This window comes from Leptonotus elevatus, chromosome 15 (assembly GCF_054856555.1).
Source record: "Leptonotus elevatus isolate MCC_2025b chromosome 15, RoL_Lele_1.0, whole genome shotgun sequence".
Taxonomy (NCBI): domain Eukaryota; kingdom Metazoa; phylum Chordata; class Actinopteri; order Syngnathiformes; family Syngnathidae; genus Leptonotus; species Leptonotus elevatus.
The window spans coordinates 16,444,162-16,463,123 of NC_141253.1; the positions used below are offsets into that span (position 1 = coordinate 16,444,162).

At 37.8% G+C, this 18,962-nt stretch overlaps 1 protein-coding gene across 5 annotated transcripts in view; it reads left to right on the plus strand.

Moving 5' to 3' along the window:
- Window positions 1-18,962, plus strand: part of whrna (whirlin a) — a 139,789-nt gene that overhangs the window by 61,165 nt on the left and 59,662 nt on the right. For 2 of the 5 annotated variants that reach the window (XM_086097065.1, XM_086097067.1), the window contains exons 3-4: window positions 104-229; window positions 17,894-18,171. In XM_086097065.1, the coding sequence (XP_085953191.1) occupies window positions 104-229; window positions 17,894-18,171 (404 nt within the window). The remainder of the gene's footprint in view (window positions 1-103; window positions 230-17,893; window positions 18,172-18,962) is intronic. The other 3 variants (XM_086097068.1, XM_086097069.1, XM_086097070.1) reach the window with 2 other exon arrangements.

Genomic DNA, 18,962 nt, shown 5'->3' on the forward strand with positions numbered 1-18,962 from the left:
GAGGACAAGATTTTATTTGTATCTATATGTGGCCGTTTTATCTAAATGTGACCATTTTAAAACTGACTTGAGCTATCAATACTATTTCCACTGTCACTGATAGGTCAACTTGGTTTTGGATGATGGTCGATCCCTGGGCCTGATGATCCGAGGGGGAGCAGAATACGCGTTGGGCATTTACATCACTGGAGTGGATCATGGATCGGCAGCAGAGTGTGGAGGGCTCAAGGTATCATGACTCTGTCTTACTATTGCACACTTTCATCTGACAAAACATTGATGACATTCGAGATAAGATTATAGTCTTTGCCATTCCTGTAGACTTCTTGAAATCAGACAAAACATGGCTTTTATGTGGTTGCTGGCTTTCATAATGTTATTGAAGCGATACTGCACTCGCCTAACTTGCTTCCCCCTCAGACAGAACATTTATATACCACAATTGTGAGACACGTTCTTTGAATGTACAATCTGTGTGTGATTCCAAATCAGGCAGGTAACAAATATCGAAAAATTGTCATTTGCAATGCTGACCTAGCAGCGGACAAAATAAAAACAAATACACAGAATTAAGACATGTTGTACTTCTTGGGTTCAAACTTAGACAACGCAATTTTAATTCACAAGAATTCACAACAGGTGAATGTGATTGGCTGAAAAATTGATCAAAGAAAAAAAGGCAAGTTTTTTCAACATACAGTATAAACCATTTTACTATATTCTGAGACTAACTGTTGTTGACCAATAGGGGATTGGTTTAGGTGGGAGGGGACTTATGTATAAGGACCCAGAATTTCTATGGGTGGCAGAGTGGCGTCGCTTGCCTTTGATGCAGGTGGCGTGGGTTTGCTTCCCCACCCGGGAAACCAGGTTTGTATGTGTTCATGTTTGTGTGAGCGAGTGTACTAAAAGAAAAAAAAGGCAGAATGACTTCCTGTCAAATGAGCAATTTGATAGGCTGTGATATCGTTGTGCTGTGGTTTAATTCAGCTTTTCATTGGATGAAATAAATATCAAACAAATGCACTTTTGCATAATAAGGAAATAAATTATTAAATAACTAAAAAATATGTATTTTTCTAATTAGTCAAGACTCCATTTTATGAGGGTTACGAGTAGGTATGTGAAAATATTACTAATAATTTACTCCAAACTTTAGGTTACAAAAGGTACTTCAGTTATATAGCGCTTTTCCACCTTACAAAGCCCTCAAGCGCTTTATACACTCGCCTACTAAAGACGCAGCATCAGAGCAACTAGGTGTTCAGTATCTTGCTCAAGGATACTTCGATGTGGTCACAATGGCATAGGATCGAACCCACAAGCTCTGGGTTGGGAGACAACACGCTACCACTGAGCCGTGCCGCCCTTTACATAAATTCAACCACAAACATGAGAATGTATTGCACTTGAATAAAATAAATACAAAATAAATAAAAGAAGCCAGAGGGTTGTTTCTTCGCCTCACTGGTCTTCTGAAAAGCTTCATTTTGTTGTTGATGTTTTCTTAAATGTGTGATTAGTCCTATCATGATAATACATTTTTCTACACGAATACACAATATATTTTTCAGAAACTATCACGATAAATGATAGTGTTGTTGTTGTTGTTTTAAATTTGTATAGTGATGATGTTACAGCAAAACAAAAATATAATAATAATAGTACTTACATCCTTTTGAAGTGCATTTACACTTTACTCCATAGGTTTGAAACTGAAATGACTACCTTATAAGTAGTGCCAACTGAATGGCATTTCTCATTGCTCTCATCAATATGCCAATGTCTTAGTACATGTTTCGTTTGCCTCAGTGGATCTGTGCAAATAGCCTACAGTCAGCACAATGTGCCCACATTTAGCACATTTTCCAAATGAATAGATCTTGCTGATCGAACTGGATTTGTTTTTGTTTTTTTTAGTCTAATGGTTGTCCTCTCCAAAACATGCCAGCTGGATTTCAGAGAGTAAGTCATAATATGCAAAATCATCTGTTTACTTGTCAAAATTAGTCAAGCATTTCACAGGGGATCAGTGTAGAGGATGGTTGAGACATTCGCACCCTTTTTTTCTCTCGCTGCATTGCAAGGGAAAATATCGTCTGTGACGTGGATGAAAACCTTTGGCCTAACAGAGAGCAACGTATTGATGGCCAAGAGAATGAGGACCATGGCCAAGAGGGGGAAGGTGACACTCGTGACTGCACAGTAAATTTGACTCTATTTTGAGTCGGACCAAATAGACTCAGTTTTAAAGTAGGCTACTATTTACACTTGGAAGAGAGTAAAATAAATAATTGAAAATAAATAAATAAAAGTCACTCAAGGGTTGAGGAACAAACTCACAACCTTCAGGTTGGGAGAATGTTACGCTACCACCTGAGCTATGCCCCACCTACTGTTTGCTTATCTCCAAGAGGAAACCAAAAATGGTTTTCTTGGATTTAGGAAGATTCCAGCTGACACAAGCAATATACTAACACACAGCAGGGGCTGCGTGGCTCGGAGTAGATCGGCTGTCTCCCAAACGGAAAGTTGTGAGTTTGTTCCTCAACACTTGAGTGACTTTTATTTATTTATTTTTTCAATTCTTTATTTTACTCTCTTCCAAATATAAATATTACTTTAAAACTGAGTCTATTTGGTCCCACTCTAAATAGAGTCAAATTGACTCTACATAATTTACTGTTTAGTGAAAGTGTTACAGTAGTTGGTTCTACATTTACACTCTGCGCTAGATATAATTTTAGTTAGTTTTTAGCTTTTCATGAATATACAGTTCGGCTTACACGTTATTTTGTTGCACTCTAATGTGTAAGTAACTTGCAATTTCCTTGTCTGTGAGTATGTCAAACCGCAAACTTTGAATACTGCTCTTGTAAAATCATTTTTTTCCCTCAGTTTTATATATAATTGTATTTTGTTAGGGACGATGCATTGTGGGGGCACTGACTACTTGTTTGACATAGAAATTTGACTTTGTCACACAGCTGAGCAGTTTTGGGAGAGATATGAGCTTTTGCAGATGATCCATGGTGTTGTGCAAAATCAAAAGTTTTTTGGGGCAAAAGCACTAAGTGGATGCAAATGAGCCAAAGCAATTGAGAAGGATCTTTGCAGTTGTGACAGTACCGACTATTTGTTTAGGAAAATAACTTGGAATGAAGCATGTGTGAGCAGTTTTGGGATACATATGTGCTTTTGCTAAAGTGATAGGTTGTACACAAATGTAAGTCTGTTTGTTTTTGGCCAAATGAGCTTGCAGTTTTGAAAATGTCATTTCAGTTCTAAGAAATGTGCCAAACCTATGGAGAGAAATTGTAAGTATGTGTGACTAAATTGAGAGTAGATAAGATCATTTTTTTTAGTGCAGTATTGATGCATGTGCCAGCCATGTTTGTGGTGTCAGCTCGCACAGTGGCGAGTATGCTGACTAACAGAAGAGGCAACAATGCAACGTGAGTGAATGTTGATGACATACTGTATGTATGCAACATTTATCGAGTTCACAAAACACAATTGAGTTCATTTTTTGTGTGATAGATAAGGTGATGAAGTAATTGTGATGAGGTTTGTCGTATTAAACAAACAAATATTGCACTCAGCCGCAATTACTTTATGCCATTTTGAAAAATACTCCTACATGGCCAACATTTGTTACTTCTTACTTCGGGCTCCTTGTTTTGATCACGTGGGCTCTACATGCTCGATCATGCTGATAAAAGAGCAGAAACGGAATCTGGAATGGACTTTATAACATCTGAGATTTTGGATGTGGACCGATATAAACCTGATATTGTTTTTTGGGCTGATATCGAACCCACATCCGATACCAGTATCAGATCAGGACAAACCTAGTATTTGGACCATCAAAAAATATTCAAGAATTCAGAAAAACAATCTGCAAATTCACTGCTCACACATACGCAATGACATGAAAAAAAAGTCTTAAATTTTAGAGTAAAATGCCAACATTTAGGGGCAGTCTGGAGCCATGCAACTGATTCTTTGGCAGACCGGTAGTCACTAACGTGCAACATTTGTGCGTATGAAAAATGTATGTTCTTTATATGGTTCTTGGTCACATTTTTGCAAATTTTCATCCCCACCTCATGAAACTTAAAAACGGAAGCTATTTTTACTGGTGCCTAAAGACAAATTCCTCAAAATCCATTTGGCAAGTGTCATTCATGATGATGTTCTTGTCCTGAAAGTAAGTAATTAATTCCTACACAAGCTTGCATAAAAGTAGTTTTCATTCATTAGCATTTTGAAGAGAAAAAAAAGCTTCTGAAGAAATAATGCATGCTGTTAGGTCTTCTGTAGCTTCTGCTGTTTGTATTTATATAATAATACAAATACATATGCACAAATGTATTAGCTCCTGTCTAAAAAAATAAAATAAAAAATCCAGCTACAGAAGTCAAGTGTCAAACTATACTGAAAATGTGTTTCAAAAGGCTGCAACCCACAAGCACGCTTGAGCTGGCAAACACACAAAACAAATGTTTTAGTAAATGTCAATATGCTATTATTTTGCAATCCGTTTTCTACTTCCCATGGAGAAAAATACATACAGTAGTTGTGCCTATTAGTGTGAATAAATACTTGGATGTAATTTATTAAAACAATTAAGTCCATCAACCTAAACTGTAAAAGTACTGTAAAATCCTGTGTATAATACGCCCCCATGCAGTCTGACTTGTGAATTACGACTGGGTCTGATTTAGTTTGTGAGCGTTAATCAACGTGTGCTGCGGTGTGTTTATTGTAACACAGTCATTAGCGTTATGCACTGGCCAGTGGGGAAGAATTACAACAAAGGGGGGTCTCGAGGTGGCGTTCTTGTTTGGAAAAACATATGCAACCCCTTATCAGCAAGATCTACAGGTGTAGGGGGGCAGCAGAATGGCTCCAGAATGTCTGGCTTAATTGGTGGGAAAAAATAAAAAATAATAAAATAAAATAAAGAAAAAAAAATTGGCGAAAGAGCTGAGGAAAAAAAGAAAACACGTTTCTGATATTTCTTACACTGTATATGGAAAAAAAAATAATAATATATATATATATATAATTATTAATTGCAGATATTACTACTTATTAATTACATTACTGAAATATTACTTCTTAGCGTGGCAGCCGAATTGTGAATATTTTCTGGTTACTCTCACTTCCTCCTACATGTATTTGACGTACATGTATTTTTCTCAGTTGGTTGTAGTTGTGAATGTGAGTGTGATTGGATGTCTTTCTGTGTCACTCTGGTGATTGATTGGATAAACCTCGGGTCGACTCTGTCACCTTCCCTGTCATGCCAAACAGGATCAGCTGAAAAGACGATAGATAGATAGATAGATAGATAGATAGATAGATAGATAGATAGATAGATAGATAGATAGATAGATAGATAGATAGATAGATAGATAGATAGATAGATAGATAGATAGATAGATAGATAGATAGATAGATATTGCTTTATTTACTCCATGAGCATCCTCTTTGGAATGGATATCTATGGGATCTATGCCCTATAGGCATTGGCTTGGTTCATTCATCCATCCATTTTCTTAACCGCTTGTCCTCACAAGGGTCGCAGGGGGCGCTGGAGCCTATCCCAGCTGGCTTCAGGCAGTAGGCGGGGTACACCTTGAACTGGTTGCCAGCCAATCGCAGGGCACACAGAGACGAACAACCATCCACACTCACAATCACATCTATGGACAATTTGGAGTGTTCAATTAACCTGCCATGCATGTCTTTGGAATGTGGGAGGAAACCGGAGTACTCGGAGGAAACCCACGCAAGCACGGGGACAACATGCAAACTCCACCCAGGAAGGCCGAAGCCCGGACTCAATCTCACGTCCTCTGCACTGGGAGGCGGACGTGCTAACCAGTCTGCCACCGTGCCGCCTGGCTTGGTTCAGTTTAACTTTATTCAAGTGGCCAAAGAAAAAAGTCATAAAATGATGACCACATAGTAACTGACATATATACAAACCAAGAAAAAAAAGTAGATCGCTTTACCTTTGTGCTTTGTCTTTTTTTTTAGGTAACAAATGCATTATCCTTACTAGGTGGTGTATACAGTTAAAAAAAAAAAAAAGAGGAGATCCCAAGAGACAAAATGAATAAATAAATAAAGAAAATAAATTATTCGTTACAGCTGAAAAGGAAAGCTTGTAAATGTTGCATTGAAACCCCAAAATTAGTTTTTTTTTTTTTAATCGTTGGTGAATGCAGGGGATTTATACAGGACAGAGAGTCTGCCAAATTGCAACCCTCTTTCAACCGAGAAGTACAAGAAAGGTCAGCCCGTCCCAGTGCCCTATTGTTGTTATTGGCTTGGTTGTGTTTAATTTCATTAAAGTTGGGAGGAAAAGGTCATCCCAGCAGTGATGTCAAAACAGTTGCCGTGTAAACAGAAAAAAACTGGGTAACTTTTTATCAATCAGTCTTTCTACCGCTGCTTTTTCATGTGGCTTCATTGCTATCATTGGTTTAAATGTTTATTTAAATGGTTTATGGAGGACCTTTAGCCAGAAGAATGTTGGTACTGCGCTGCACTAATGCATAGTGTCCTTTTGAATACATTTAACAATAATAAAGAGCAATGATTAATTGAAAATGAAAAATGGTCAATATCTACTTATTTAAAAAGTCATACGGAAATCCGGGAAGTTGATAGTTTCCATCCTCCAATAATGAAAAGTCCAGTGGACTGACACAACACACTATCATCCTATATATGCAAGGAAAATTAGCCTCTGTACAACATCAGGCTTTAGGCATGCCCTGCTACGTTACTGAAAATCCTCTCTGATGAGCCGTTTGTAGCAGGGATTGAGGCGTTTCTCTGCTATGTTTCTCAGCCGTGGGAAGTTTATTTCATGCTGTTCCGACCATTGAAGTAGACAAACATGTTGCTAAATCGCTGCTGCACAATATAAATTGGCACCATGTTTCCGAGAATGTACAACACGTTTGACTCGTCTGCCTAACAAAATGGGGAAAGGGTTCCATTAAAGGTGTCTGCTGCTTAGTGGGAGTTTTCAGGCTGTCATGTTTTTTCTTTTAAGTCCAATACAGAGCAACAGTTCTCCTTTTTTGCTAGTTGGGCTACTCTGTTTGATTGCAACATCCTTTGAACATACTTTGCAGTGGACTGTTTTTTTGGGGGGGGGGGGGGGGTCGTTCTCTTTGTCTGGATTAATGCCAAATTACTGACCAAACTGTGCTTGTCTTGAAAACTAGCTCCTCTCTGTTCTTGGTCATTATAATGTAAGCAGTGAATGTTAGTGTGCTACTGTGCTGCGTATGGAAGCTGTTAAGAAGAAAAAAAGTTGTTCTCGATCAGTCTGAGATAAAAACGCCAATAAGTGAATATTGATAAATTTTCCAGTCGCAGTCCAGTAGTTTACAGTATGTTCTATGTTGCCCACCCATTTTCTATACCGCTTGTCTTCTATTGGTTGCCAGTGAGCTTGTGTAAGCTGGACAGGGTAGTCGCAGAGCGCATATAAAGAAATAGCTATTCATATTCACATAAACCTTTATGAACAATTCAAAGTCTTCAATTAACCGACCATGCTGATCTTTGGAATTGTGCGATGAGAAAACCCATGTAAGCACTGGGGGAACTTGCAAATTCCACACAGGAAGATGGTAGCCAAGAGCAGAACCTTTCCACCATGTTGTCTTATATAAAGCATAGAAGTCATATTTTCTGAATGAAGTTTGATTTTTCCATTTCCTGAACCCCAAGCCTAACCACTGAGTACACACGAGGGCTGGCTAACTAAATGAAGAGAGCTCTGAGCATGTTAATGGATTCAGGCCAAGAATTTCTCATTTGCACAGGGGTGATTTTCAATCCTCTCTGATGATAAAGCAATCCTGCTGAGACAGCACATAACACAGTGTGACAAAAAAAAAAAGAAGAGGCTTAGCAAACAACAAGGTCATTTACTGACCAATTCAGTCATCTGGCATCTGGCAATAACTCACAATGACACACAAATATGGATTACTGTATTTCAATGGGTGACACAGTAACCACGATTGAAATGAAATTAAGTGTATCCAAATTTCAAACGTACCTTAAAGTCTTTTTCTACAATTCTGAAATGTTACTTGACAAAAAAGAAAGCCCTGACAGAGTTATGTACAACAAGAAATTCAAGGAAATGCCTTTTTGTGTTTTCTGTTTTACTTGAAATGGTATATCTGCATCGGACGGCTCTTACTGAGAGCTGTTTTGAAATACCGGTGTTATGTTACCTCATTAAACTACATCAAAGAGTGTACATGCAAAACCTGTTTATTTCCACCATTTGCAGCGGTATGAATTTGAAACAACGTGAATACAATTACTCTGGTGTGCCCAAATATTATAACAAAGAAGGCAGTTCCCTGTTTCTCTCTTCAATAAATATGAGATTCAAATTTGGGGCCCACACACAGACAGCAGTAAAGTGTGATTGCTACCCAGAGGTACATTGATCAAAGTCAGACCTGTTAACAGGCATCTCGGCTTTCTCATACACACAAGCCACCAGGGATCTTTTAGGGAGTGAATAACAACTGCTGCTTGCTGCTGGTAGGTAGCAACTCTGTTTTGTTTTCCTGTTTTGTAATCGCTACTTGTTGTTGAGGAATGATCTTTGTAAACCTTAAGGAAAAGTGGGCGATGCGCCCAGCATTTAATTGAGACAGTTCCCATCAGCACACTATTTGGGGATATACGGTAAACATCCAGGGTTTCTTTGCATATTTACAATTTTCAAATGTTCAAGGAAATCCAGTTATTTATTTATTTAGCTGAATAGTCAGTGCAGCTCACAGTAAATTAAACTATTTGATCAGTGGCAATTATATTTGCCTTTACAATTTTCAGGATTTATTAAATAAAACCATTATGACAACAGATCTTTTTTCCCCTGAAATATTCAAAACAAAATTATGTGCAAAAGTTAATGAATAAACAAATACATAAATAAATACATTTGAAGAAATCTGGAAATTATGTTGTTTTTTCATTCTTTAGAGATAATTACTTTGTAAAAAAATAAAAAATAAAAATAAAAAATAAACCTTTAACTGAAACTGATTAAGTAGCATAGTTATATTTCTCTCATCCATTGAACTTGTAAATCCCTAAAAAGTTTGTGTTCTTAATATCTGGTTTGAGCACTTTTTATCCAATTTTGCCGGTCCGTCATTCGTCAGTGCCCTGGGAACCCATCCATCATCGTCGGTCAATCAATTTTTCAAGCCCAACTAAACTGTAATTGTCAATTTGTCAGTCCGCCATGCTCTCTTAGCCACACTTCCATCATCACAGTGTGTCACCACTATTTTAGGGCCGACAAACAGAGGTGGGCATTCCTTCAGTCCGGCATTGACAGACGACCAGAAAAATGACCAGACCGGCCAAATTTTGTAAATTGCCCGCCTCCGCTGGCAGATCTTCTTCTTCTCCTACTAACACAGAATGTGAAATGATTCATTTCACCAGGATGCAGGACGCTCCAGGACACAGACATTTTTAAAAGGAGGCTTAAGACTGTCTCGAGTCTCCTTTTAAAAATATCTGCGTTGGCGCTTGATACACCGCTCTCACTTTGCTTATGAAATGAAACTTAACAACGCAAATACTTAAACACAAACCAACACAATATAATTTTGCTGGCGTTTTTGTTGTCATTTTTAATTATTAAAAGGAATTAAATGAATGAGTCCAGCAGGAGGCCCTTTATTTTTTCCTCACCGTTATCCAACACAGATTGCAGAGTTCTGTTTCCCCAAAAATAGCAAGCCCTGGCTCGTTTTGTTTTGTCTTCGGCCAAATTGACCCAAGCGTATATGTCCTATGTCTGACCACAATTTGGTTATTTTTCTAAACACAAGGGACGAAAAGGCATTCCTAACCATCTCAGGTTTCATATTCCTTCGAGAGGAAAAAATGTATGATGTATAATGTGGAAGTGACTGACCACCAACATTTATGAGTACATGTGCAGACTTGTGCTAATCATAGTCTGAAAATGTTAGTTACTTAAAATATAAAGAAACAGCGCAGGGTACTGCGTTGTCATGCATGACAGTTGTTTTACTTCAGAAAAGACTGTTCTTCTCTGTAAATCATGTCAGGAAATGGTCAGTCAGAGAGGTCATTTGGTACATGCTGGCGCCCTAAAGAGACCTACCATCTGCCTTGCCATTATTCAAGCTCAAAACATCACTCCTCTACATCCTTGCCAACATTACAGACTTGTTGGAATATGGTGGCCAGCCACAATTCCATCCATCTGGACTTTACAAAGTAGCGAATCATTCATTAATGCATCAAACTATTGCATGAAAATGAGCCTTCGTGTATTTCTGAGCCACTTCAATCAAACCGCCTTGTGTGATTGGTTAAGGGTGACCGAAATGGAACTCCAGAGACACCAGCAGTAAATCTCGGCTTGCTGCTCATCAGGGGCTTCTCAACAGCTGTGATGACGATACAGAGACTATTTCACACTTCTTTTTATCAGCAGAAGCATCAGTCATCTCATTAATCGTAAGAACTATGACGACCTTAATAATGTGAAACATTAGGGGTGAGAATCTTTAAATGTCTCACGATTCGATTCGATTCAGATGTTTGGGTGCACGATTTGATTCAGAATCTATTTTCGATTAAGAATGATTTTTGATTCAAAATGATGTGATTGACTGATTTTTGCTTCAATTTATAGATGTTCAAGGAATCTAAGATCTACACCAGTCTGACTCGCTAATGCTGATTAGTGCTCTACTCGCGGCACTTTTATCACTCAAAAGAACGGCTCCACGCTGCAAAAAAACAACTTTTATTGGAATAACTTGATCGTGACTTTTTCCTTCTACTCTCTAATGTGGCTTCAACTTAACAGTGTATCAGACACTGCCCCTAAGTGGCCAAATCGGGTACAACATGAACGCGCTTCCAATAAAGAAATACACAAACAAAGGGATGACAGTATAAAATAATTTAAATAAAATAGATTTTGGGACATTTAAAATCAATTCTGAATCGTACTAAATGAGAATCGTGATTCTTATGAGAATCGATTTTTTGGGCACACCCCTATGAAACATCCTGTTTAAATAAATAAACTTAAATTAGGCTCACCTGGGAAACAAATGATCAGATCTCTCTCTCTCTCTCTCTCTCTCTCGCTCTCGCTCTCGCTCTCTCTCTTGCTCTCTGTCCGTCCATCTACCCATTGTCTATCTATCCATCCACCCATCCAACCAAAAATAACACAATTTGCTTTCCTACAACTCTCAGCAAATTGTTCATCAAATTTAAACAGAATTTTGGCAAATACAGTATTAGGGAATTGTAATTTGATGCGGAAACAACAAGAAGACTGCCTTGTGATTTACTGGCGACAAGTCCTGCAGATGTAAGCTGCCTTTTGACCGAAGTCTGCAGGCATAAGCTCCAGCACCCCCGTGACCCTGAATGAGGCAAGCACTGTAGAAAGTGGGTGGGTAAAAATATTGTTTTCATAATTCCTCACACCAACTGGTGTCAAAATCCTTTCTGGTCCAAATAGAAAAGTGACCAAAAACATGTTCAAATACTGAGCAGTTTTAAGTGTTTCAAAAGTACTTTGACAAAAGTACACTGTCTTAAATGTTATGTACACACCACAATCGAAAATAAAATATATGTTTCTGTCAGTTGCCATGTATGAGCCATCATGTTTTATGCTGTGTGCTAATGGCATAACAAATAACAGAAGCAGTTCCGACTGGTCTGCGGTGTATGCAGAGCATGACCCATTTCAAACATCAATGTGGATTAAAAAGATTAGATGATGCTGTTGGAGTGTGCGTGTAATTAATTAGTATGTTCAAGAGGCATCAGTATCTCATATGCAATCAAGTTGTAAACTAGAATCAGGTTTATTGTGTGTATCAATGTTACAAAAATATTTGAAATGAGATTAGGACAGTGCAGGCCACATGACAAGCTTAATCTTTCATTTCCGCACGCTGCTAAAATGGTAATTGGCTAACTCAAGTTCCTCAACTCGCTGCAGTCAACATTACATTGCAATAGTAGAGCAGTAGTAGACCAAAACATAATTGGAATAGATGATATAAGAGAAAGGAAATGGAAAACCAAGTTGGGGTTATGGGACAGAATATTAACAACCATGGGATAATGTAAGAGTACATGAGCAGAGGGGAGAAAGCACTAATACATTATCAATAGATAATGATCACTGAAACAGCAAAGATTATAGCTGGAGTTTTAATAAAGGTAAGAAGCCAAAGGGTGTAATTAAAAAAAAATCACCTTCAATTATCAAAAACGGAAGATAAATGTACTTTTAGAGTTCATGAGGCCCAATTTCCTTCTGCAACAAACTGTAGTTCATCTGCGAACTCCATTAAAAGTTCTACTTCTATAAGATTACAAAGGTTTAAATACTTGGACACAGGCATACAAGTTTATATCTAATCTCTCTGCTGTTCTGCTGCTGCTAGAAAAGGGGGGGGAAAAAGAGGTAGAACTAAAATATGACAAGATTGAAGAGTGGAAATTGGGTTATGTCTTACTTAATCAGATACTGCTCTTGTAAACAAGACAAAATCTGGTAAGAGACAGAACAGGTATTTTGTGTGGATCAAGTCACCTAAACAAAGATTGATATGTATTTACTTTTTTTCCCCATCAATCTACCCAGTATGGCTGTAATCATATTCATATATGTCTACCATACGGTTCTTTCTGCAAGCATCTTAATGGTTTTCTGTCTGAACATCCTGAGGTTTGATCATTGCCACATACCTGTCAAGATAATGCTTTATGTCTTTTTTTTCCACTATTTGTTTACCGACCCCAAAGTGGAAATTGAAGAAATGTTACCCGTTTTATTGCTATGTGTTGACCATATATTATGTTGCATTGTAGTATGTATATCCTTTAATGCATTGTATCATATCGTGATATTACTGGGTTGTTGTTGTTTTTGTTTTTGTGTTTTTATTGTTTGAAGATTGTTGTCTGTTAGGTGTCATGTGGTCCAAGTGATGCATCGATCGGTGAAAAGAGATTTACCGACCTTGACTTTTCCAATAATGCTGCAAAACGTCCTTGTTGTTTCACTGGACAACCTGTCTCGGGAATCAAAACACCTTGGACTGTGTGTGTCCTGGTTAAAAATGAATATCAGACAATCAGTCACTTTTTGGATACACGTCCCAGTTTTATATTTGCTGGTGGTTTGACTATGGAAAATGTGGTGAGAGTGTTGTTTTTTTCCTGCCTAATTCGCTTATAAAGCAGGTAGGGCACATATGTTCAATATCAGCCATCCAAAACTCGGTGATTATCACGCAGAACGGCATTATAGCTCATCAGAAAGCAAAATGAAGCTTGTGCTGCTGGACGCCAGAATTGCAGGACCAATTCATTGCAAGTTAATGCTATTGGCTGTCAAAAGTATATTGTCACAACAGAAATGACAAGGAGGATAGTACATAACTGACATTGCAATTGTATCCGATACAGCCAGCGAGTTCTTCTTTTACTGCTTTTCAGTCTGGACTTGCCGCTTCTCACAGGTCAGGCCAGGTAGCTACTATGCCGGTGAACAGATCGTTAATAGCGGGATGCAAGCTATCAGGCCTGTCGTTTTGTCTACTCCCAATACGACCGCATCCCAGAGTGAGAAGACACAGGATATGATTTGTCACATAACACTTCCCAAGTGAGTCACAATTTGCATTAAAATCTGCCTATAAGTGAAGTGAATCATTTCCTTTCAAACGTGATTTGGAAGCCAGCGAGCACAGAGGAAGGAAACAAGGAAGATTTTTTTGTTTTGTTTTATCTCACAGTGCTGCTCCTGTAATGTAGATTGCACTAGACAATTAGTGACACAAGGTGCAGTCCATGAATGCAAGCAAATATCCTGTTCAATGTTTTAGTCACATCTTGAAGTTAGTCATGTTTCGTAAAAGAATGACAAATTCCCATTTAAAAGCTTAATTATCGGTATTGTAAAACAACAAACAGCAATGTTTTTTTCTTTTGCTCTTTTTTAAAGTCAATTGTGTTACAAATTAAAAATGTAAAGGGGCTTTGTACATGAATACATTTGTAATCATTATTAAAAATTCACTCACAACAATCAATATGTGATCACTATGTGGCGGACGTGGTGTAGAGGGTGTAGAGACGTCGTTCAGTAACCAGAAGGTCGGTCCCCTGCTCTCCCCCAGTCATGTGCCGTTGTGACCCTTCACACACGTTGTTAAAAAATAATCGAGAAGCATTGGGTTAAGTTAATGCTATTGCTGCATAAAAGCCTATGTTTTCTGTAAAATGCTGCACCATGAGCATTGTCACTGGCCAAAGAGGGCATTATTATTGAGTCTAAGTTATTACAAAATTAAATATGAGCTACAATCATTTAGAACTGGTGATGGGGCTAAATAACACAGCTCAGTGTGGTAAGCAATAAAAAAAAAAAGTGTAACAAAAAATAGTGTGTTTAAGGAAGTGGACAGCGGGGCTTTTAATATTTAAATACTTTCCATTGTCATACATTAAAATAAAATAAAACTAAGTTGTTAGTGATTAGTTTATATTAAAACTTATAGATGTAGATGAATGATTACTGCTTGTGCCTGCGATGTGAGTCTCTGCGTATAAGACAAAACACAGCCATATTACTCTTGTTCTTCTTTTGGTGTGTTCTTCTTGAGCTATAATGTACATATATGTAGAGATTTGAATTCATTTAGATTTTTCTGAGTAAAATTATATTTATGGTGGCCTGCATAGTTTAAAAACAGAATTCTTGCTCAAGAACACTTCAACATGGTCACAAGGGTTGCGGTTTGAGCCCACTACCTTCAGGTTGGGAGACAACCGCTCTACCTCTGAGCCATGCCACCCAACAATTGTTAATAAGTATCACTGTCAAAATACTAGCCAACACTATGCCATATGGTAAATTACTGTGTGATTCCTCCCTCATTCATGACGACAAATTTTAATACAACTTGAAACTTGTCGTATTTGAGTAACTGACCGACGGGACTCGGAAGTTATGTATGTCCTTTTTACACAATGTGTTATTATCTAAAATCAGCTTTGATCATCCACACATCCAATGGCTTTTGTTGTATTGTATTGAATCTAGCAGCCTTACAGCATTTCTGTTGTGGCGCGGAGATTGACCACAGAAAATAACATGCTTTTGACGCAACACAGGGCCCATCTCGTCTCAAATAGAGGCATAATGAAGGAGGGATAGGAGAATGGGGGACAGAATAATGAGGAGAGAGAAGAATGAAGAGAGAGAGAGAGGGGCAAGGACTGAAAGCAATATAAGTAGCAATATAAGCAAGTTAAATATAGCGAAAATGCTGGCCCTATTACTCCTGAAACACAGTCAATACTCGTCAAGGCTTACAGTAGGCTTGTCTGATTGTAGCTGTTGCTTACTTCTTAAGCCAGAGTCCGATTAATGACAATTTAACCATCCGTTATATGCAGAAAAATGAATGCAGTTGAGGTTGTACGGCAACGCTGTCAATACTTGTTTCTCGCAATTCACGAAACTAGAAATGATAAACCCCTCAGAAACTGTGTGAATGCTACGAGATTCAAATGTTAAAGAAACACATGAACACGGTAGGCCGCTAGTTGATAGACAATGAAATATCATGACAATGTATCCCCTAGCAATTTGAGCGGATTATAATTAAGGCTTTAATGCAATTATATCATTGCCTCTTGTATTTGCTAATGATATTATATTACTATTATTATATACTATTATATCATAATAATGGATGCTCATTGAATTGAATTTGTGGCTATGCTTGTCTTAGCAGTCAGCAAATGAGTGTATTTTTTATTTTTCTCTTTTTTAACACTTGACTTTGTTTTTTAATTGTCGATGAGAGTGTTTATCCATGTATTTGTACCAGTCTCGTGTGAAATCTGTGACAACATCCCAGTAAACAATGCTTCAGGGACATCAAACACAATACTAAATAAAGAGCAGTTATTGTCAATTTTTCCACAAGCTGCTTGTAATTTGAGTTTTCAAATCTGTCCCTGAGACTTTAATTCTACCTGGCAGCTGTGATGGCAACTGTTTGCTGTGGCAGCAGTGTCTGGCCCCACAACAATGTCACTTGTTTGCATTTATATATTGGCTCCAAAATACCTTTTTGGATTTGTAATGGCCCGACGACAAATTGTCACAAATGGTTCCCCTGCAGAAACACAATGTGGAGAATGGCCTCAGGTGTACTGCAGGTTCTGCTGATCATTATTGTAATGCTGTGGGTAACCTCAGGATGTTGGAAAACCAAAACAACTATTTCAAAACAAGACATTCTGAATGTGTCAAATGTACAATTAGTTTTGGCGGGTGGGACCGTGACAATAAAAACAGCCCTGGTATTTTTGGCGGCCCCTCATAGTGGAGCACAACCGACCAGTGATTTATGTTTGTGTCATTTGAAGGAATGCATTTTACTATCATCTTAACCTGTGAGGGACTTGACAAATTAACATTAAATAAATAAATAAATATTCAGTATCATAAGGTTATGTCTATTTATTTATTTTTTTATAATTGGAAAAGGCTACTACTACTTTAATACAAGAATGTCTGAATTGCAAGTCTTTTAATTATCATTTATAAGCTGTTTGGTAATGTTACTTTAAAAAAGTAACTGTGTTAGTAATTGAATTACTTCATAATGAAAGTAACTCGTCACCAGGCAAAGTAACTCTTTTCACTATGTTTTATATCAAATAATTTTGATTTTTTTTTAACTAATAAATTAATTGTAACACACCGCATTTCACATACAATAATGATAACAGCGTTTCAAATATGGGGAGAATAATTAGCTAGATTAGTCCGTTTATGAAAAAAAACGGAGTTACCTAACATTGTTAGTTTAAACACCGTTATAACCAACACTGTTTATGAGTGCTTTTGGAAACAATAGTTGACTATAGAATATAGACACGGGTTGCTACTAATTTGCATCCATTCCACACACCATTAATGAAAATATCTCCAATGTTATGATGTAGTCAAATATGGACAGTTGCTGTTCATCAAAACTTCTCAGCCTTGAAAATCTGCAATATTATGGCAGTATCTCTTTCACCTTTTTCAGTATTACAAGGTGCTGTGACTGAAAGATTTTACTGTGAAGTACTGTATGTATGTGACGAGTCACGACTCTTGAGCAATGGAGGTATCACCATTATTTAGTAATATTAATCGATCGCCATTGCTGAAGCAGGTCATGGAAGCCAGCTAACCTTACCTCCATCACCTCAAAGTCTTCGTATTACCCAAATGTTACTACTAGCAAGTGGAGTGACACAGGCCATACTATATCCTGATTGGCTATCTATTCTGAAGTTGGACCAATAGGCCGCTCCTCCAAAGGGAAGAAGTTGTGCAGTTTCCCGTATGTTGATTGGTTTGGTTTACTGTCAGTGGGCCGCTCCCTCTAAATTGTGGTCTGGTCTCTCAAAAAAAGCCGAATACATTAATAATGTTGTGCTCCGTTTACATATCCTAGGGTTTTGTAAGATCATTTGATTGATTTGTGTGTCATGACTTTGATAGAGCCTAATGCAAATATTCACAAAAAGTGGTACTGCACAGTAGATGAAAGTTTTATTGCGCATTAACCATTGTAGATAATAATCTTCTCACTTTTTCTTCTTCACTGCACAAGTTGGCAGGGTCCAAAATTGTAACCAAAATCATACAACAACCTAATTATGTCAATCACCTCTCCCTCCTCCATCTGTTATGTTATACCTCTCTATGACCCTTTCACCTATTTACCGATGACAGTCTCTGCCCAGCCCACCCTTGCAGTCTTGCCCCTCCACCATTCCTTTTTGTTCCTTGCCCTCCTCGCAGGTTGGGGATCAAATTCTGGAAGTGAACGGCCGCAGCTTCTTGAACATCCCGCACGACGAAGCCGTCAGAGTACTGAAGTCGTCACGGCACCTGATGATGACGGTGAAAGATGTGGGCCGCATGCCTCATGCCCGGACAGTGGTCGGTGAGACCAAGTGGATTGCCAGCTCCCAGATTGCAGAGAGCTCTGCAAACAGCAGTGTAGCAGGGTGAGATAACACAGCTTGTTGCACTGCAGTGGACCATATTCTTTATTGATAGGGAAAATGAACGATCAATAGTTTTGTATGTTTTAATGGGATATAAGCTGGGGAATCTCTTGCCACCTCATAATTAGACTCAGATTCATTTTGATTACTTATTTATTAGGGCTGGGTTTAAAAATAAATATCCCTTTTCCCCATAAATTCTTAAGAAAATTTAATTTTAAAGGCAGATTTTTTTGGGTATCTTACTCTTTTCTTGAAATTTACGTAATTAAGGATTTTCTTACATTTATGAAAGACCTGACTTATTGCACTTTAAGACAATTCAAAATATTTTAAATTATTAAATTAAAATCATGAAACGATTTTCATCCTTGCTGATGTCAATTTTTGTGTAACACTTAAGCAGGTGTTACTTTCATTAATGAACTAAATCATTTGACCAGTTACTGCCGTCGCAAAATTTACTTTGGAATTTAATATTTGTGGAGTTTTTATCATGTCCATGACATTGAAGAAGATAGGATGTTCCATAATTAATCAATATCGGATTAATAATAATAATAATGCATCTGATTTTATAGCGCTTTTCTAGACACTCAAAGAGTGCATTACAGATAAATTATTAATGCACTCACACATTCACATGGTGGCAGTAAGGTACTTAAGTAGCCACAGCTGCCCTGCGGCAGGCTGACGGAAGCGTGACTGCCAGTGTGCGCCTACGGCCCCTCCAACCACCACCATACATTCGCACCTTCCATACACCAGTTTGAGTAGCACTGGAGGCAATT